The 21,670-nt window shown below is 39.4% G+C and overlaps 1 protein-coding gene across 3 annotated transcripts in view; it reads right to left on the bottom strand.

The window, feature by feature from the left end:
- Positions 1 to 21,670, bottom strand: part of LOC125784867 (calcium-transporting ATPase type 2C member 1-like) — a 69,024-nt gene that overhangs the window by 28,264 nt on the left and 19,090 nt on the right. For all 3 annotated transcript variants that reach the window (XM_049468872.1, XM_049468874.1, XM_049468879.1), the window contains exons 2-5: positions 10,618 to 10,722; positions 4,542 to 4,658; positions 1,154 to 1,243; positions 1,024 to 1,059 (exon numbers count right to left, since the gene is read on the bottom strand). In XM_049468872.1, coding sequence (XP_049324829.1) covers positions 1,024 to 1,059; positions 1,154 to 1,243; positions 4,542 to 4,658; positions 10,618 to 10,722 — 348 coding nt within the window. The remainder of the gene's footprint in view (positions 1 to 1,023; positions 1,060 to 1,153; positions 1,244 to 4,541; positions 4,659 to 10,617; positions 10,723 to 21,670) is intronic.

Genomic DNA, 21,670 nt, shown 5'->3' on the forward strand with positions numbered 1-21,670 from the left:
AATAATCTGTATTCATTTTTCATGAGGTAGTATAAAGTACTGGTCCAAAGGGTGGAAACACCTTAAATTCAGATTTCTTTCATCAGATTAAAATGTTCTGCACTGTAGATTAATACTAAACTCATCAAACTATGAAGAAAAACATGGAATTATTCAGTAAACCAAAAAAAGTGTTAAACAAACCAGAATATATTTTATATTTTAGATTCTTTAAAGCAGCACCTCTTGCTTAGATGATCAGTTTCGCACATCTCGTCAAAAGTTAATTAGTGGAATTTCTTGCCTCTTAATGTGTAGAAGAGGTAGAGTTGGTATACAGCGAATAGCCCTATTTACAGCAGCACTAGGTAGGATTTCCTTGATTTTTGATCTTTGTAAAGCAGTAAAATTACAGCTTGAAACTCACTGCAGCGCTGCATTGAGGTGTAATAGGGGGAATAGCGGTGCTCTCGTGTCTGTGCCGGAGCTCCTCTGAGCTCAAACCAGACTCTGTAAGTTTTCCGAGGCGGCCGCGACCAACGCTCGCGAGAACTGCGACCTGCTTTCCGACCTTTAGTTCTAACAGTTCTACAAGAACTACTGGTTCATTCTTTACAAACTAACATACAGACACTCTGGCAGAAGCTGGAAAGAGACCAAATATGTCTGTGAAAGCCAGAAAACGAGAAAGAGAAACTAATCCGCCTGAAACATTTATTACACTCTACAACTGTAGGGGGAGCCCACGAGCACAAAATCTCAATCCTACCTAGTGAAGCTTTAAGTAATGTTCACATTCATATTATAGCGAGAACTTCTCAATCCAAAAAGGAGAATTTTAAGAATGTGTGAACTGCAAAGACCATCAAAAACATTGCAATGATAAAATTAGTTATCAGCCTCAGAAAAATCTGGGAAGAGTTAACATCTCCCCAGATAAGAGCATCTAAATGCTTCACAGAGTATTTTTGGTTTGTTTAACATTTTAAAGTTACTCTACTTGATTTACTACATCCTATGACGTGGGCGAGGATCAGCTCTTACCTGAACGAAGGCCACAGTAACGACGATGATAATGGCCTGCAGAGGGGAGGAGGAAAAGATGTTAGTGGTCTGAAAGAGCGCTGGAGAAGAAGAAGGAGAAGAAGATGAAAGAACGGAGAAGATAACTCACCACGGTGATGCTGACGGCATCGTCAAACTGCCGCATCAACACGCTGATAACAGCAGACGCCAGCAGCAGCATGATGAGAGGATCTTTAAACTGCAGAGGGAGAGAGATAAAGAATAATATATATATATATTAAAGAGTATTAAGACCTGATATTCTGATAGGAACAGCGGTAGGGGGAAAATTATCTTCAAAATTTATTAAAAATGACCAAGAATTTGACCCTTCCAACAAAAAAAATTAACACTTTCACTGTTGGACAACTTATTTTTTTTCTTTTAATGGTCAATTAATCGCCCAATATTAGGATTGGTTTTAAATTGAGATTGTTCTCTACAAATTAATATATAGTTATTTTATCTTAAGTGTCTCACAAAGAGATAGAACTGTAAATGAAGCAAATATAACCTTTTTATTGTTTAAAAAAGTCTAAATACTGCAGCCCTACTTTCTCTCCACTCTCTATATGAGGCAGTAAGTAGTTGGCTCTCTCTAAAGCCCACCAGTTATGGTAATGTCCCAGTGACCCTGATGAAGCCCAGCCTTTCCGCCAGTGCTCAGCACAGCTGCCCCAGTTTCACCAGCCTGCGGTTGTGCAGCCCTGTGTCACTGTGGACAAAGCTGAGCGATAAACTGCCTACAAACCACACGTACAGGAACAGAGTAAAAAGTGCAGAACGTTCAACAAACATCCTGTTCCAGATCTGCAACAACAATCTGCAGAGAAACTAAAAACTAAGCACATACACGTTCAGAAACCACTTAAACAAGTCTATCATACATTAAATAGGGATGTAGAATAAAGATCGCAAAAGAACAGTAAACACAACTGAATGCAGAAGAAACTGAAGATGACCCTGTAGAAGAATAGAAAGCAGAAGATCAAGCAGTTGTTGTTCTAAAGGACAATCAACTAAACAAAGAAACAGAATCAGAAGGCGCTGAAGCAGAATAAGCCAGAAGCGGCCAAAGTGTAAGAAGCTGAGGAAGCAAGATCAGAAAAAAAGAAGCCAGATTCTGAAACAAAATCAGCCAAAGTGTAAGAAGCTAAAGAAAGCTGTTCAGTATCTTTTATTTTACTGCAGTACTGGATATATAGAGATATATGGAGTGCATTATTAGTATTGTGCAGTGGTATATTCTTGGGGAAAAAACAATTCAGTGTTTTGTCATATCGCCAAAAGTATCGTTATCGCAAAAACACCATGAAATATCGTGATATTATTTTAGGGCCATATCGCCCACCCCTAATCAAAGGCAGAAGAAGTAGAAGCAGAAAAATGAAGCAGAATTGGTCAAAGTGTAAGAAGCCAGAAGCAGAAGAACCAGATACAAAAGAGGCCAAAGTGTAAGAAGCTGAAGAAGCCGAAGCAGAGAAAGCTGAAGCTGAAGAAGCCAAGACAGAAAAAATCTGAAGCAAAAGAGGTCAAAGGGTAAGCAGCTAAGAAACCAAACCAGACAAAGCCAAAAGCTGAAGCAGAAGAATCTGAAGAATGTGAAGCAGAAGAGGTCAAAGTGTAAAAAGCTAAAGAAGCAAAAAAAGTCAAAAGCTGAAGCAGAATAATCTGAAGCAGAAGAAGCCAGAAGCTGAAGCAGATGCATCTTTAGTAAAAGAAGCCAAAAGCTGAATCAGAAGCATCTGAAGCAGAAACGGCCAAAGTGTAAGAACTAAAGAAGCAGAAAGAGAAGATGCCAGAAGCAAAAAAAAACTAAAGCAAAAGAGGCCAACATGTAAGAAGCTGAAGAAGCAGAAGAAGCCTGAACCTGAAGCCGAAGAATCTGAAGCGGAAAAGGCCAAAGTGTAAGAAGCTAAAGTTTAAGAAGCTGAAGAACCTGAAGCAGACGAATAGAAATATATTCTTTTTTTTACCACATTAAATCACTTATTTAAACATCTACACTCCTTTGAGGTCCTGCCAGTCTTGTTCTTCGAACAGTTTTACCATTACTAGATTAATGCCTCTATAATCTGCTCACAGTTTACAGGCCCAGCAGCTTTTACACACTGCAGACTCACAGAAACTGCCCTTTCAAATCACAGCAGGAGAACTAAGACCTGACTTTATAAACAAGGGAATTTTCTTTTCTGCAGTTTGTTCTGTAGCTCTGCGGGAGAAAGGTTGAAAGGTCTAAATAAGAAGCAGGACTGGTCCGAGGAGTCAGTCGGACAGGTCCAATTTAAACCCCTTGCTCTAGTCATTTTTAAAGCTTGTTTGGAGACATCTGGAAACATTGATGCTTTGATTGTGCAAACAGACAAACCTTATCGACCTTTAGACCACCAACTGAACTTATTGAAGATATTGGTGCGTCATAAGGAATGTCAAAATAATTATTTTAGGGACAATGGATGACCTCAGTAACTGTTGCTGACCTCAACATGACCTACTGTTTGCTTGTTGATTTACATAAGAAACATAAAGAAAAAAAACAAACCTAGTGTCTGTTTTGTGAATAAGTAAAACCCTAAAAGTACACATTTAAGGTCTTGGTCTCAAAAAGGTCTCAAAAGAATGTGGGGAAAAAACACTACTCTGCTTTAAAAAGTTTCTAAACCATGATACGTTCCTTAAAAACTGTTTTGGAACTAGTGCCACAATATAATCACTCCTTGCCCTAAAGTGCTGAGTTTTTTATGTCCCAAATGGTTTAGGAACTCTTTTTATCCCCCCAAACTCTCAGGACATTCTCTAAAATAATCAGGAATGCTTTAGATTTGCTCAAAAGCTCAGGGCATCTTTAGACCCAACAAAAAGCTCAATAACTCTTCAGAATAACTGAATGGTTCTACAACTTGTTTTAGATCCTGTAAGACAAAGGGACTCTTTAGATTCTGAAAAAGATTCTTTTTAGGCTTTTTAGGAACCCCTAAAAATGTTCAGAAGCTCTTCAGGTTCTTCGTTAGGCTTAGGACACATTTAAATCCCTGAAAGATTTGTGAAGTAAGCAGAGCCCCAAACAGCTCAGGAACTCTAGGGATTCCCCAAATTTTCAGGAACTCTTTAGATAACTTAAAAAGGTTTAAGAGCTCTTTGGATCAGTTTCCCAAAGAGGGTTTCGCCCTAGTCATAGACTATATGTCGCTATTTATGGAAACTCTCCATTCAGAAGGCTGTGTAGTCCAATATGAAACTTAATAGCTAAAAAACTGCCCCTTTAAATTGCTTCCCAAAATTCTGGAATGCTTTAAAAGGTTTTGGAGTCTTATTATCAGTTTAATGAACTCATGAGATCCTCAAATAAGAAAGGTTCTAAATCCTTTAGACCCCCCAAAAAGGTTACACAACCATTTGGTTCTTTTATCATCTCTAACAGGGTTAAAAACCTTCATCAAAACACTGCTTTTTGGAGCGATTCCCTTTTTAAAACTCTCTCGCAGTCCTCGACTCACCTGAGAGATGTACTTCTTCCAAAGAGGCTCCTCCTCACTAATGTCGAACTCATTCCACCCATGGTAGACACGGCGCCGGAGCACCTCATCGTGGGAAAGGCCAAACTGCAGGTCAGCCTGAGGGAACAGAAGAGAGAGAGAGAGACAGAAAGAGAGAAAGAGAGAGAGAGAGAGAGAGAGAGAGAGAGAGAAGAGCAGTGGGTTAGAAATACATCACCTCAGAGAAATGCAGCTTTCCCAAAATAACATCATCTCAAATGTAGCCATGACAACTGACATTAGGAGCGACTGTGGATGAGTGCAGACAATAAATCCATTAACCAGACGCTGCTAATACACCCATTAGCTGATCTCTATAGACATTCATTAAAATGAGAAAAAAAAAAAAAAAAAAAAAAACACTTTAACAGTCATCTAAACCACAATGCCAACTATTTCTCCAGTAAGAGGGTATCACATATCACAGGTTAAAGAATAAGAAGGTAAAGTAGAGGAATCTGAAGCAAAAGAGATCAAAGCATAAAAAGGTAAAGTAGAGGAATCTGAAGCAGAAAAAAACAGTAGCAGAAGCTAAAGACGAAGCAGAAGCCAAAGAAGAAGAACCTGAAGCAAAAGTGGCCAAAGTGTAAGAAGCTAAAGGAGCCGGAAGATGAAGCAGAGGAATCTGAAGCAGAAGACGTCAAGGTACAAGAAAGCAAAGCAGACGAATCGGAAGCAGAAGAAGCCGAGACAAAGAGGCCAAACTGTCAGAAGTCATGGCAGAAGAATCGGAAGCAGAAAAACCAACAGAAGGCCTGGATACCACATTAGCCCACACTGGAAGCCACAGAAACCATGTATACCACATCAACGCAAATTGGAAGCCACAGAAACCTTGGATACCACAGTAGACCAAACTGGATGCTACAAATCTTTGGATACCACAATAGCCCACATTGAAAGTCATGGAAACCCTGGATACCACAGTAACCATCAACCCAAATTGGAAGCCACAGAAACCCTAGCTACCACATTAGGCTAAACTGGAAGCCACATCAACCCTGGATACCACATTAGGCTACACTGGAAGCCACATGAACCCTGGATACCACATTAGGCTACACTGGAAGCCACAGAAACCCTGTATAACACTGTAGCCAAAACTGGAAGCACAGAAACCCTGGATACCACATTAGACTATACAAGAAGCCACTAAATCCCTTTATAAAGCATAGGAGTCCACAATGGAAGTCACATAAACCTTGTATACCACATGATTTCACACTGTAAGCCATGGAAACCTGTATACCCCATTAGCTCACACTGGAAGCCAGAGAAACCCTGTATACCACAGAAGCCCACTCTGGAAGCCACAAATACCCTGGATACCACAGTAGCCCACAATGAAAGCTACAGAAACCCTGGATACCACAGTAGCCCTCACTGGAAGCCAAATGAACCCTGGATTCCACATTAGGCTACACTGGAAGTCACAGAAACTTTGGATACCATATTATCTCACACTGTAAGCCATGGAAACCTGTACACTCACACAGGGAGCCAGAGAAACCCTGGATACTACTATAGCCCACACTGAAAGCCACAGAAACCCCGAATACCACATTAGGCTACACTGGAAGCCACATAATCCCTTTAAATAGCAAATTAGCCATCACTGGAAGACACAGAAACCCTGGTTACCAGAGTAGGCCACCCTAGAAGCTACAGAAATAATATATACAACATTAGCTTACACTGGTAGCCACAGAAACCGGGTGTACCACACAAACCCAAATTGGAAAGCACAGACAACCTGGTTTCCAGAGTAGGTCACACTAGAAACCCTGTACACCACATCAGCCCAAATTGCAAACCACAGAAACCCAGAATACCACATTAGGCTACACTGGAAGACACAGAATCCCTTTATATAGCAAAGTAAGCCACACTGGAAGTCACAGAAACCTTGGATACCACAGTAGTCCACATTGGAAGCTACAAAAACCCTGTACGGATTAACCCAAACCCTGTATACCACAGTAGCTCACACTGGATACCCCAGAAACCCTGTAAATACCAAAGAAGCCCATATTGGAAGCCACAGACACCCTGAATACTGGTACTGTATACAACAAAAACCCAAATTGTCCATTCATATTCATTGTCCAGCTTCCAGAATCTGCAGAGCTGCTGTAAAGCTAAATTAAGTTCAGACAACTTAAGCTCCAGGTTTACTTAGATCTCGAGTAGCGACATTAGGGATGCCCAGTTTATCAAACAGATAATATTCAGAGTTTCTAACTGTAGCAACACTGTATCTCACTAAAGCTCCACCTCTGCTACAGAGCACAGTTACAGTTACTAACATCAATCAGGAATCTAGAACCCACTTCACTCCTGTCTCTGGAGTGTGCTGTTCCACACAGCGGGCCGGGTAATTGCCTCTCCTCTGAATCTGCCGACTGGGCATTGTTTTGACCCGCGGGTCAGACGCTGCTGACCGCCTCCAGTCTGACCACATCAGATCGCATAGCAACCAAGCTGTTCCAGAGACTGCCCAGCTTCAGATACCACAAACACTTCAGCCTTAAAATAGTAATGAGGGGTGTGTGGCACGGCGTGTTACGCATTGTCTAAGTGCATACAGTATACACATACACACACACACACACCAACAAACAAGCATAATATTATGGTATGATCATACAGGATACATCGCTAAGCTAAAGGTATACAGTAGGTCTAATAACAGCATTATTACTGTGACAGGCCTATCTACCATAAATACATATAACAACTTAACATAAATACTCTAATAGACTCTATGGACTGTACCTTACACTAGTCTATTTTCATACATAAAGCACACTGGATTATAAGACTCATTATGCAACACTAGTAAGGAACAGTTGTGTTAGCCTAATCTAGCTTAGCCTGTAAATCTAAGATAAGTAAGAATATCTGTAATTCTTAAAAAAAAAACATTTTCTTTTTAAAGTCAAACAAGCGCTGGATGTTAATCTAAGCAGATTTATCTCTATTTTGGTGAGTAAAGCGCCTCCGTTTATTTGCAGTAAGCTTAGATTTAGGTAAGCCAAGACTTAGCTAGCGGTTCGTTTCACGTAGCTTGTTTTAACACGGTAAACAAGCAGGCTACAGTCCGATAATCCTCTGAACAGCGAAAGAACTAGCGCTTAGCACTGTGGTTAGTGGCTAATGCTAATCTAGCAGTGCTAGCAGGGGTAAGCAGCAGGCTACAGGCCGATAATACTCACCTCTGAACTACAAAAGAGCTAGAGCTTAGCAGGCTTAGCGGCTAATGATGTTCCAGCAGTGCTAGCTGGGGTTATCAGCAGGTTACAGTCCAATCATACTCATATCTAAACAACGAAAGAGCTAGCTCTTAGCATGGTTAGCGGCTAATGCTGCTAGAGAACTAAACAGAAACTCCTGTATAACTCTGTACTTCAGTGGAGTGGCTTTACTGCTTCTTAATACCTGACTGATAAAATTTATACATAAGGAAAAATACGGTACACTGATGGGCGTGGTGTTCTGGAAATGAGGTTTGTTCAGGTAAATTTCTGGAGTTTTGCTTGTTTATCTTGGTAACAAAAAACACAGGAGCTCCACTGACTGAATACAACCCAGTCAGATGTCAACAGTCAGACGTTCATCACTATCTTGGCAGTAATTTTGTTAAATGTATATGTTAAATTATACAAATGAGCTGCTGGAGCTCCTTCACAGTGTGAAAGAGCAGCTCAGTTTCCTCTGCTGAGAAGGGTTTGTTGGACAAGTCCAGGTAGCTGCACTGTTAAAATAGCAATCCACCAAAGGCTCACCTATAGATCATAGATATAGATTACATATTATATTTAAAAACCCTGAACTAAGAAGAGCAGGCAGAAGAAAATACAAAAACTCAGAAACAAGAGCACATGGCCTCAGCTTGAGAAACACACCAATGGTGAAATTTCTGCACTGAAACAACAGCCATACTGTTTATCAGAGCAGTGCACGCTAGAAACCGTGCACAGATCTTCAGTTAAAGATGTTAAACGTTAGATTTCCTGTGTGTGATGACTCTGCAGATCCTCACGACACAGCGAAGAACAGCAGCAGTTCTGCCCTGTTCACATATACCATCTTATATCTCATTCATGAATTTTATCTATAAACACCACTGGATCACCTCTCAGGTTCCTAGAGTTTTTACTGAACTGGGAAAATCTGCTTTTAGCTACAGATCAGCAGCAGCGAGTTCACTACAGGAATTCACTACAGGAAACACAAAAACTCACTAAAGCTCACTGGTGTCAGTCAATCATTTTAAACTATTAATTTCTAACCACCTTTAGACAACAGCCTGTAATTGTTTTAATTGAGTTTTTTTTGTAACCTTAGTATTTATTTTAATTACTTTGTCTTTGTTTTACCTTTTAGCTCTTTTATTTTAGTTATTTTTTCTTTTTTTTTTACTTATTATTATTATATTTATTTTAGTTCCATCATTTACTTTTTTATAATTGTTGTTATTTTGTTATGACTGCGTTTATTTTTTATTATTCTACGTATTTATCTCTATTTTATATTTGTATTTTACTTTTTTTTTTACTTAATTAAATTTACATTGTTTGCTTCTTTTTATCATTTAAACCTAATTATCAATCCCTTTAATTTTGTGTAAGCTCAGCTACAGTGAAAATAAGGGTTAGCCTCAATGTATTTACTGAGTGGAAATAAAGGTTGATTGACATTATAAAGCTCATACAAGTACGATCAGTGTTTAAAAGCAGCTGATTTTATAATTACAATTCTCTACATCTTTTCTGGGACTTCCCAGACTGATGGAGGTCCCAGGAAGGTAGTAAAAAAACTTTTTGGTTTGGACACTTCTACCCAACTGCAACTCGAATCCAATCCCTGGTTGACATTCTCATAATCATCCTAAAACACTAAAACATACATAAATGAAAACATTTTAAATTATAATTCAATTAAAACTTAGAACAGTGGTGAACCGGCCTACCAGAATTAGTCCAAAAGGGCATGAACAACTAATCCAGGAGGTCCAAAAAAAAGAAAAGAACCCAGAAAAACATTTAAGGAACTGCAGGATCTCACTCGCCTCAGTTAAGATTAGTGTTAATGATTCAATAATAAGAAAGAGACTGGGTGAAAATGGTCTCAATGGGATACCAAACAGAACACAACCACCAGTCTCAAATTTACCAACTAACATCCTGAAGATCTCCAGAACTTTGGGTAATTATTCTTTACAGGACTGACAAGACATCATACTGATTGTAGTAAAACATGGTGGTGGTAGTGTGTGTGATGGTCTGGGGCTGCTTTAAAGCTTCACTAGGTAGGATTGAGATTTTGTGCTCGTGGACTCGTAGAGTGTAATAAATGTTTCAGGCGGATTAGTTTCTCTTTCTCGTTTTCTGGCTTTCACAGACATATTCGGTCTCTTTCCAGCTTCTGCCAGAGTGTCTGTATGTTAGTTTGTAAAGAATGAACCAGTAGTCCTTGTAGAACTGTTAGAACTAAAGGTCGGAAAGCAGGTCGCAATTCTCGCGAGCGTTGGTCGCGGCCGCCTCGGAAAACTTACAGAGTCTGGTTTGAGCTCAGAGGAGCTCCGGCACAGACACAAGAGCACCGCTATTCCTCCTATTACACCTCAATGCAGCACTGCAGTGAGTTTCAAGCTGTAATTTTACTTCTTTAAAAAGATCAAAAATCAAGAAAATCCTGCCTAGTGCTGCTTTAATAAATGAACTTGCTTTAATAGATGGAAGCAGAAATTCTGCTGTTTACCAGACAATTCTCAAGGAGAATCAGCTTCAACCATCTGTTCCTTAGGTGACCTCAAGCTCAGGAATACTTGGGTTCTGCAGCAGGACAATGACCCAAAGCACACAAACCTCTAAAAGTCCACCAATCTATGCTGGAAGATCCTCCAATGTGTTTAAATCTGAATTAAAATAATTCTGTAAAGAAGAATTGGAACTAAATTCCTCCACAGAGATGAGAAAAACTCTTTCACACATTTTATTGCAGATAATTGAGCATGATTGAGCACTAGTGTTACCTGCAGTGCACACGCGGCTTCGTTCACAGGAAGTTCACTGGCTTTTTTGGACGTTAGTACCGGAACCATGGTCTCATCTTCACTCTGGGGTTGACACTCGGCAAGCTGGAAACAAACAGAGAAGCAAACAGACAATTAGGAGGCCAGAAAACCATCATTACTGCATTACAGCACTCCACTTCCATCAGCACTCGCCCTATATCCCTCTCTGTGCAGCGCAAACACTGATGCAGAGCTATTTTAAACCGCAGGAGATGAAAAGATGAGCGTGCACTGATGATGATGCTGCGTTATCTCACGAGCCTCACCACGGAAACGCAACACAATACCGGCCTGTATCTCAGAGATCAGAATTAACGTCAACAGTCGAATATAATCTGGAGAGGAAAAAGGGAACAGCAGTGGATTAGCCTATACTGTAACTTCAGAGATAATACCATCACAACCTAATCCTCCCTCAAACACAGGACTTTTACTGCTCTCTACAGCAGGATATGATTTATATATATATATATATATATATATATATATATGTGTATATATTAGGGCTGCACGATATATGGCGATGTGTACATGTGCAATAGTCACATCACAGGACGTGTGACGTCACTTAAGGCAATTAAATCAATGAAATCAAACACGTCATGTTGCAAAGCTGTGATTCTTGACACAAGAAGTACTGTAGGTACACAGCGCTGTCTCTGTGTCTGTGTGAGTGACAGACTGCTGCTGCCTGAGAAGTGCGAGGTAATCGCATGCATGGCCTCCATCATCCACATGGTTGGGCATGTGCTTGTAAACGTGAGCACGTGTGGAAAGCTGTGCACTTCAGTCCAGTCCAGTTTAGCAGCGCAGATATTTCCAGTTACAGCTGAATTCACACGTTTAATCCCAGAAAAACAGAAAAAAACACTTATTTTTCCTTTTAAAAAGACATTTAAATGCTTGATTAAATTGCTGATTACTGTTGTTTTGCTGTTTTCCTCAGGTTTTGAGTCTGGTGACATCATGGGCCCTGCATTGTTTGATATCATGATATATATCGTCGAAGAACAAAAAAAAAAAAAAAAGAACATTTGCAATAAAAAAATTTGTCCAATATCGTGCAGCCCTAGTGTGTATATATTTTTTTTATTTATTGATATCTACACTCAAAATTTTGCAATTTTAAAGACACTCTTTTCCGGGTATAGATAAGACACTTCAAGTAAGTTCAAATAAAGCATGGTTGATACCATGGCAGGGATTAATGTAGGTTTTCTAAAATATATATGTTTACAATGTATGTGCAAATGTATTGAAACATGTACTCATAGACTGTTTCATTGTTCCTTCTGAGGTAGAGGTGAGCAATATGGTTTGACCAATATTTTACCATATTGCAAGTGTTTCTAATGTAAAAAAAAAAAAAAGTGATATTTTTCAAGACAGTATTTTGTTTTTGTTTTGCTGTTATTTACTTTTAATAGTTTGTGTGCATTTTATAGCATGAACTAAATATGTGGTACATTTTTGTAACTTTTTCTACATAATATGTAGGGTCTTGGTAAGTTACTGTTAACAAAATAGAAATGTATATAATATTTAAATATTTACACTATATACAATTTTCATATCTATTATACTGCTGTAGTATTTTCTTGATTTGTTGTTTGTTTGTTGTTGAGTTGTTATGTTTTATTATATCGCCAAGAATACTGTTATTGCCGGTAACCAAGGTAAGACGGATAAACACTTCAGAAATGAGCAGCGTTTTTAGATATTTTAGAATAAAAAGATTAAATGTCTCTAGGTAAAATCGTGATTAATACATTATTTTGAAAATAACATTAAAACTGTAATTTGAATTAACACAATTCATCGTAAAAAATTGCCCAGCATTAGGCATGGTGCTGTCCTTATTCTTCTTTAGCAATATTGAGGCCATGTCATTATTTTGTAAAATATTTCAATAATGTAAATATATCGTGACAGGCCTATATCTAAAATAAATATTTGCTCACTTAATCAAATATTCAGATAGGCAATGAGTAATCTGGAACAAGCAAATGGTTAAAAACGATAAAGATAATTTTTCAAGTTTAATCATAGAAAAGTGATTAGTTCAACTGGAAACTGGGTTTGTAAATATTCATTATAACTCTTTTGCAAGTAATTCCTTACAAATAAACAAATGACCTCTGTTCCAATTGGCTGTCGTGAAATAAATGTATCTAGAAAAGTACTCAACTGGCCATGCCCTGGCTGCAATGCACAGTAAGAAAATCACATATAAAAACAATGCTATACATAATATAATAGTTTAATTTTCAATAAATTGACGTCAAAATAAGGAAACCTGCATAGAACCTACCAGACCCTACCAGAGCCCCGCCCACTTGATCAGTTGAAGGAACTTTGGCCATTTCGGTCTGCTGGTTGAGATGCTCAGACAGTACAGAGCAGTAGAGGTGTGCCAAAAAATCGATTCACATAAGAATCTTGATTCTCATTTACTACGATTCAGAATCGATTTAAAATGTCCCAAAATCGATTCTAAGGTCCAATCCCATTTCTTCCCTTGGCCCTACCCCTCACGGTAAATTCACACTGCAGCGGCACGAAGCGTTTTTCGCTCCGCCTCCCACTGCCCAAAGCGACCGTGGCCGCTGCAGTTTGAACTTACCGTCAGACCCACACAGAGCGTAGGTGTATGAGAATCACCGGTAAGATGGCAGAACAAGCACTATATTACCTTAGATTAACGTGTAGTTTTAATGTTTTATGGCAGAATGCTTCATAACAAGCATAAAAAAGATCGCTAGTAGTTAGTTTCAGTAACTGTTAGCTAGCTAACTAGCTAACTTTCCAGTTCCACCTTAAATAACGCTACAGGTGGCAGCGGGCTGCAGCATTTAAGGCGGAACGGAAAAATAACAATAAGCTAATCAGAGCTAATTTCAGCTCCCCATCACAGAGGAATTAAGGAATGGACCATATGAATTAATTTCTCCACCTCCTGCCCCCTTTCTGAAGAAATACAACGGCCTAAAATTAACTAGTTAATCAGCAGCTGCTCCTGAACTTTAGCGCTCCAGTGCTATCATCACATCAGCCCAGCAGCGTCACCTACACACCACCGCTAGTAGCCTTATAATAAAGCAGTGTTATTTATTATTTATTTATTGTTCATTAACGTCATTGTGATATCCCAGTGATTCCTCTGTCACTGAAGACCCACATTCCTGCACATTTTATTGTTTTTGTAACACATTACCTTCTCCAGGACCAGTGTATATTTTGGAGGCTTTTTTTTCAATAAGTTTTCAATAAATTTTTATAAATCAAATCGTTTTGAATCAAAAATCGATTTTGAATCGAATCGTGGCCCCCAAAATCGGAATCGAATCGAATCGTGAGATAGTAAAAGATTCCCACCCCTACAGAGCAGGATTAGCCAGTAGACTTCTTCTAAGGGAGGAATCTGTACCTACTGTATGGGGCAAATCAGAAGTTGAAGGAGTTTTGTGATTCTATCACAGTTAAGCATAGACTAGGTTGTTCCTATTTCGCTATATAGCACAAGCAAACACTAACGTGTCCCGTGGTAAAAGTGTCAGAGCCCTTAAACGGCTCATTATGAAAGGGGCTGAAACTGGTTAGGATAGAGCTGGAGAGGTTTTTATCTTCATGTGAGAAATAGGGCTGCAACGATTAATAATCGTCCATATAATCAACAATGGCGATTATTTAAATTTGTCAACTACAAATTTCATTGTCGACTAATCGTTAATTTGTAACAATACTGCATTATAGGGCTGCAGCTATTGATTATTTTAGTAATCGAGTACTCTACTGCAAAATCGATTCGATTAATCGAGTACAATACAAATTTAATAATTAGTACTTTAATAAATTAAGTTAAATTATTTTCAACAACGATTTCTTTTAATATCAAATCTACAGAGCATTAATCAATAAAAAAGGCATAAAGATTTGCTTTATGTTGTGCATCTTAGCTTCTGAACAGCAGAGATGGATTCTCCTTCTTAAATGCTCCATAATTATTATTGCCCTTTTTTCTTGAAGTTGTTGCTCTATTCCCGCTTCTCAACAAAAAAACTCCTCTGTCGCCTCCACTTCCTGCTTCCTGTGCGCGGGTGATGTAACGCTAAGCGCGTTGTCACATTAAAAGTCACTGCAAAATTCTGCGCTCTGAGTTTTTCAATTAAATAAACGATTACTCGAGGCACAGAAAATTCCTCAATCAATTTTTTAAATCGAGTAACTCGATTTACTCGAGTAATCGTTTCACCCCTACTGCTTTACACAAGGTGCTGGGGACAGAGGCGCAATGGGAGATGGGTAAATTTTATTAAAATGTGTGTTTCCAAAAGTGCCCAAACACAACATATATTACAAATATTACATATTTACTTACTAAATGTAGTACTTTCCACATTAAAACAAAATCTAGACATTTAAATGCCTTTTAAATATAATGTTGCGCTGTTTCTATCGTTTTTAGAGATTGAGGACATGGCAGAAATAATCGTTGACTAATCTACGAATCGAAAAAAAATGTATCATCAAATTAGTCGATTACCAAAATAATCATTAGTTGCAGCCCTAGTGAGAAAGAACTTCATGAGCATGTTTTGCACATCTCATAGACCTGTTCTAACTTGTCCCCTTTCACAGTAAACTACAAAAACAGAAATGCAACCAGTAAAACTGGTAGAAATCCTGTCCGTCACGCACAAAACACTGAGACATGTAAGCTTTCTGACGCAGCTGTAGCAGGAAGCATTAATACAGAGCGTGAATCAGACTGAAACTCTACCTTAATCACATTATTCTTACAGTTTATCCAGAACAAAAAGCAGCTCCATTACAGAAAGGCCTGGAGCTGAGGGGAGGTTTCTGATGGGAAAGTTCTCCTGCTGTAATCGCAGAACAATGGAGACATCAGCCCAGATCTGGAGACAAATCTAATAGTTTAGCAGAGAAGGAGGCGGTACATTCTGACAGTAATGGTATTACGTGACCTTTAGGAAAGTAAGAAGTAAGAAAAGTGCTCTAATACTACAAGAACATCAACCCTGTTACATATTTCTTCAGATCATCTTCAGTTCAGGAGGCTTCCTGCTAAATCACTACCGTTTCACAAAGTCTGAACCTGTTAGACTGGGTTTACTTTTCTATTTGCTGTGTCGCTAAATTAGGAACAAGAAATGCAAAGTTATTTTTAAAGTTGTTGGATGTGTCTGATCTCATTCCTGCATGCTAACTTCCATACTGAGCAAATACAAAACAAAAAACCGTGCTAGCTAACATTTCTGAAGAACATCAGAAAAGAGAGCTGCGATCGTTCAGTTAAACTCCCTTTCTTGGCCAAGCTAGAGATTGTGATTGGTTCTTTCTCTAGGGGTGTTTTCACACTTTACTTACTTACTTAATTACTTACGATTACACTTATACAGCACCTTACTGCCACTCAAGGACGCTTACAAATACATTCAACACACCGGTGAGAAGTGGCAGCTAATCGAGCACAGCGTACTCTCAACCGGAAACAACCGTCCACCAGGAAGACTGCATTGGACATTGAAGAGTTGGTCCACCATAGAGTACTTACACCACCAGGGTATTCAATTTTCTGCCTTATTTAGAATACCCAATTTTACCCACACAGACATGGGAAGAACATGGAAGCTCCACCCAGATAGAGACTTGAACCCCAGACCCCAGCGCTTGGAGGCGAACTTGCTAATCACTAAGATTGTTTTTTTTCTGGTTTAAAGCAGTTGATGAGTTTATTTCGAGTGTTTCCTCCTCGGTTTGGTTTGTTTTCACACAGGCACAAACCTAAAACGCACCAAAGTGCGCCCCTGGAAGAGCTATCTGTACAGTGTAAAGCTGCTTCAATAATTAATGTAAAAAATGAGCTGCTGATCTTTCAAAAACTGTGTTTTTCAACAGCATGTCGTAGTAAACGAAGTTCCGTTGCACACTCGGTTTTCAGCATTTAAAAAATTTAGCATGGAGCAGCAGCAGATGAGACGCAAGTGAATAGCTGTAGTAATTATTAGCTGTATAATAAATCAGGTTAAACTGCACCTGAACAGCCGTTTAACTATGAGGAGTATATTAAATAGTCGATTCAGATCAAGTTTGGATCAAATTCTCACCACAAACAGAACACCTGCAGGGTTGGTTTGGGCGTACAGTTTGCCTTCATAACTATTACAATTCACAAAACTTAATACACCCTAAGATAGAATCATGAGGTACTCCACAACAAACTGGTACAATTCCTAATCTCAGAAACAGACAGGGTTAGTGGGTTACCGGAACACGGAGAGAGAGAGAGAGAGAGAGAGAAACAAAGAGACAGAAATAGAAAGAAAGAAAGAAAGAAAGAAAAAAAGAAAGAGAAATAGACAGAGAGAGAAACAAAGAGAAAAATAGAAAGAAAAAAAAGGTAGAAAGAGAGATCGATACAGACAGAAAGAGACAGAGAAAAAGAGAGAATAACAGAAAGAGAGAGAAAGATAGAAAAAGAGAGAGAAAGAGAGAAAGAAAGAAAGAGAGAAACCAAAAGAAAAAAGAAAGAAAGAGATAGAGAGAGAAAGTGAGAAAGAGAGAGAAAGAGAGAACAAGAGAGAGAGAGAAAGAGATACAGGGAGAGAAAAAGAGAGATACACAGAGAGAAAGAGATACAGAGAGAAAGAGAGAACAAGAGAGAGAAAAAGAGATACAGTGAGAGAGAAAGAGAGATACAGAGAAGGAGAAAAAGAGAGATACAGAGAGAGAGAAAAAGAGATACAGTGAGAGAGAAAGAGAGATACAGAGAGAGAACGAGAGATTCAGAGAGAGAAAGAGAGATACAGAGAGAGAAAGAGAGAGCGATACATACAGAAAGAGAGAGAGAGAGAAAGAGAGAGCGATACATACAGAAAGAGAGAGAATGACAGAAACAGAGAGAGAGAAAACACAAGGATTTATATAAGAGAAAAAGATCTACCTGTTTCTAACCCATTCATCAGAACAGATCCTCTCAACAACTTTACAACACCCGTACACACACACACACACACACACACACACACACAGACAGAGATAAAAGAAAGCTTCTTACATAAGAAGGTGTGTGTGTGTGTGTGTGTGTGGTTGAGAGGATTCCCCCTAATTAAAGATGGCAGGCGCTCAGTCTTGGATCAGCCGCTCGCTCTCCTGCTGCTGCTGCTGCTCTGTAATCAGTGAATGAATCTCCTACACCTCCAAATCCTCATCATCATCATCATCATCATCACCTTCATCACCCTCATCACCTTCATCACCCTCATCATCAGACCAATACAGACCTTCCACAGCTTTACTGACTCAAATACCACTCATACCAATACCAATCATGCTGGATTTTAGAAACAACAATATGAATGTTCAGATATTTCTTTTTTTAAATGGATGGAATAACCCTGAGTTTTGGAGCTTCATTATTGCTGTTAAATCTCAGTATCTATCTATCAAGGTCTCTTCTCTACAACACACAGCACAGAGAACATGACCTCAGCAGAGTGTTCTGTGGGACAGAACTGGGACACAAATTCCACAGTGTGTCCAAGGTCGTCCTCTCAGAAACCCAGCTCCAACAGAACATGAGAGACATTTCTTAATAAGACATCAGTACAGTGGTAAATTAATGGAATTCGAGAAGATCTGCTAATCCTGAACTAGGCCCGTCACGATAAAACTGTTGGCATTTTAAGATCAATAAATGGCACTAATATAAATGATAACATAATATAATAACAAAGGAATTACACCCTTTTAAAGATATGAGCATTTCCGCTCCTGGTTACGCACCTAATTTTGGAATCCAAAAAGTTCCCAGCTTGAATCAAAGTAGGTTATAGTGCAGCCCCGGTCTGTACCAGCTGGCCCGCATTGGACCGGCATGAAGAACCTTACTGAGGCAACACAAACCTAAGCGACACTCAAGTTAAACAACTAGAGCCGCACAGGTTCGTAACTCTGTTTCTTTAAATTACCTAAAAATGTCCTAATTATGTTAAGTTTAGAGTTCATTCGCTCCCCGTGTCAGTGTTCTGCACTTCCGGGTCACGGTTGCCACCCCCACAGTGCAAACACAATGGATGATATCATGATGATTAAAATGATTGAGATCATGTCCATTTATTGAACGATAAGTCGATAATGTAGTTATTGTGACAGGCCTATCCTGAACCAACAGTAAACTGATCAAACCGGCTCTCAGCTACTTCTGGGTAGTGCACCTCCTGGTGAGAGATCGTTCACTAGTTAGCAGTAGTTAGTAGTGCCTCTACAAGGAACTTAAAGACATTTAACCCAATTGACAAATTTTAAAGGGTATTATGGCCCAAAACCCATTTAATTCCTTAGCCATTCCCCTCTGTTTCAAGGGCTCATGTCTAGGAGTAGGGTGTTCTGATTCTTGTTAGGCTGGATGGGTAGGTTAGAGGTTAGGGGAAGTGTTGGGGCTTCATTCTAAGATTTTTTTTAGAGGAACACTCAAAACTGAGAGCTATGAGAGTCTCTGGCAAGACTGTATGGAACAAGTAACCAAAGAAATCCATAAATTTGAGTGTTTTCCTTGTTACAAATCACGATAACCACTTTCTATATTAATGTGAGTTTAATGTGTAGTTTAAGTCAATGTTTTATAGCCATTTTCTTCATTACAAGCATTAAAAAAAAGTGCTAGTACTTCATCTCAGTACTTAGCTAGCTAGCTAACTTTCCCATTTCATCCTATTCCAATGGTGCAACATATCGAAGAGGCTACCGCGCTTAAGGTGGAACATACTAATTAAATAAAACAAAAAGCAAATAGAAGCTAACTTCAGCTCCACATCACAGAGGAGTTAAGGAATGGGCAATAATGATTCATTGCTGCACCACCTGCCCCCTTTCTAAAGACGCACAATACAATACGCCCTACTGTTAACAAGTTGACAAGTAGCAGTTAGGTTGCTGACCTTTAGTGCTCCACTGCTATAACGCTATATATCTGTACTGGGTTCTTCAAGGGTTCTCTCAATTATTAGGGGGAGGATTTCACCCCTTTCCTTGTAACTCTGTTCCAAGCGAAAGGGTTACATTTGAAAACAAGAGGTCAGGGAACAAATTAGAAATAGAATCAGGCCTAAGAGAAGTGGGATGGACAAATTCTACAAACCCGCCATCTACGCCATGCATCATCCAGCCACAATCACATTTTCTTGCAGTGGTGTCATGAACGAGAAACCTGGACGGTTACAGACTAGAACTGTATCGTCTTTTGCGACAAATCCAGGTTTAGTTTAAGACCCAAAGACGATTGGGTTTTAGTGTGGAGGTCTCGTGATGAAGCTTCAATCCTGCCTTTCCTGTGGAGCGATACATTGCCCTAAAAAACTGCTGGTGTAATTGATTGACTGTAGTATATGAGAATCCCCAGATCATCAGTCGGTAACCCCTAGTAGTGATAGAAGGAACATTATCAGCTCAGTGATCTGAGCAGAATATCCCGCAGATACATGTGTTGCTGCCTTTCATGCAGAACTTCCAACTGATAGCAGCAGCATTTTTCAGCAGGATAAATGTTCCCCCACACACAGCAAGGGTTTCCCAGCAATACAGAAACGTCTCCACCAGATTGCCGCACTTCCTCTTCCTGCCCGCTGTTCAGATTGATCACCAATTCAGCATTTATGGAGCAGTTGGGACTCTGCAGCTTCAACTTCAACCTAACCCTGAGTTCACACTGGAACGCGACGAGTCGCTTGTGTCGTCCAGCGACAAGAAAAAAAAGACACAAAAAAGGAATCGCTTGGTCACTTTATTCTCCAGCTATAACTCACGAGTTTGCTAGACTCTTGGCTGTTTCAGTGATTTACCTTCGCTGGAAATGCAGCCATCCTGCAGATTGACGTGGGTCCACCTCATTCAATAGAAAGAACAGCGAAAGGAACCAAAAATTCAGAGTGCAGGAGCTTGAGGACCTCGGATTGCCTTGTTTGTGATTGGTCCGAAAAAATGCTAGAAGCCAATCAGGTTAGAATGTGGCTTCATCGCGTCATAATTTTTATAAAAGGTTGAGAAAAAGTTGACTCTGTCGCTTGTCGTTCTGCCGCTTTGTCGTTCATCGCCTGTCGCATGTCGCAGGGACAAATCACGCCCTGCCATTGAAAATGAATTGGCGCCTGTTGCGTTGAATGTAGGGTAACAGTGTAGAGCTACAGGATCTACAGGCCAAGCTGTAACAACATCTGTGGGTAAATGTGCTGCAGGATTCATACAGAACCTGTAGAACCTCCATCATACTCCATCAAACCATCTCAATCTTAGCAGCATAGAGCATAGTGGATCCAACAGGATCTAAACTAGAGTCTCTATCCAACAATGAACTCAATGAACTTCTTGGTGCATGATCTAAATTTGGTATACTTTTTATTAATATACTGTTCATTATTAAACCAAGTAACAATAAGAGTTAAACTCTTTCTAAAGCTATTTTGTTTGGGCCGATTCCAGTAAAACTAATAAAACTAACACGCCCAGTTATCTTTCTCCAAACACACCCTCATTTCCATTGTGATTTGAATGGCTTAAAGACGACAATGCATTTAAAACATACAAGGAAATGCAGGGAGTCTACAGTATACATTTACACCCCTGCCTCCATCCCTCTGAAACACTTTAACGTACAAAAGCAACAGGAAAGTTCCACTCCAGATCCTGTATCAGGTCCTGCTGAGCTCCAGCTCTCTGTAGCTTCGTTTCTCAGCATGCAGTCCGGAGATAAACACGGCCTGCAGAGCGATGTGGGAAAATTCCACTGATACTGATATACTGATGTCCATGCAGCGCCCTGCCCTTTAGTTCATACAGTCTATAAAACAACTAGTGCAGTCTATTAAAGTCTATAACTGAGAGTAATTGATATATAGTGATGAATAGGGAAAATAGGCATGCATGCTGTATTATCAAGTTTGGCGGTTGCCAGGAGAACAGTATATGTCTGACTGCATTGTGGTGAGTGTAAAGT

This window comes from Astyanax mexicanus, chromosome 1 (assembly GCF_023375975.1).
Source record: "Astyanax mexicanus isolate ESR-SI-001 chromosome 1, AstMex3_surface, whole genome shotgun sequence".
NCBI lineage: Eukaryota > Metazoa > Chordata > Actinopteri > Characiformes > Acestrorhamphidae > Astyanax > Astyanax mexicanus.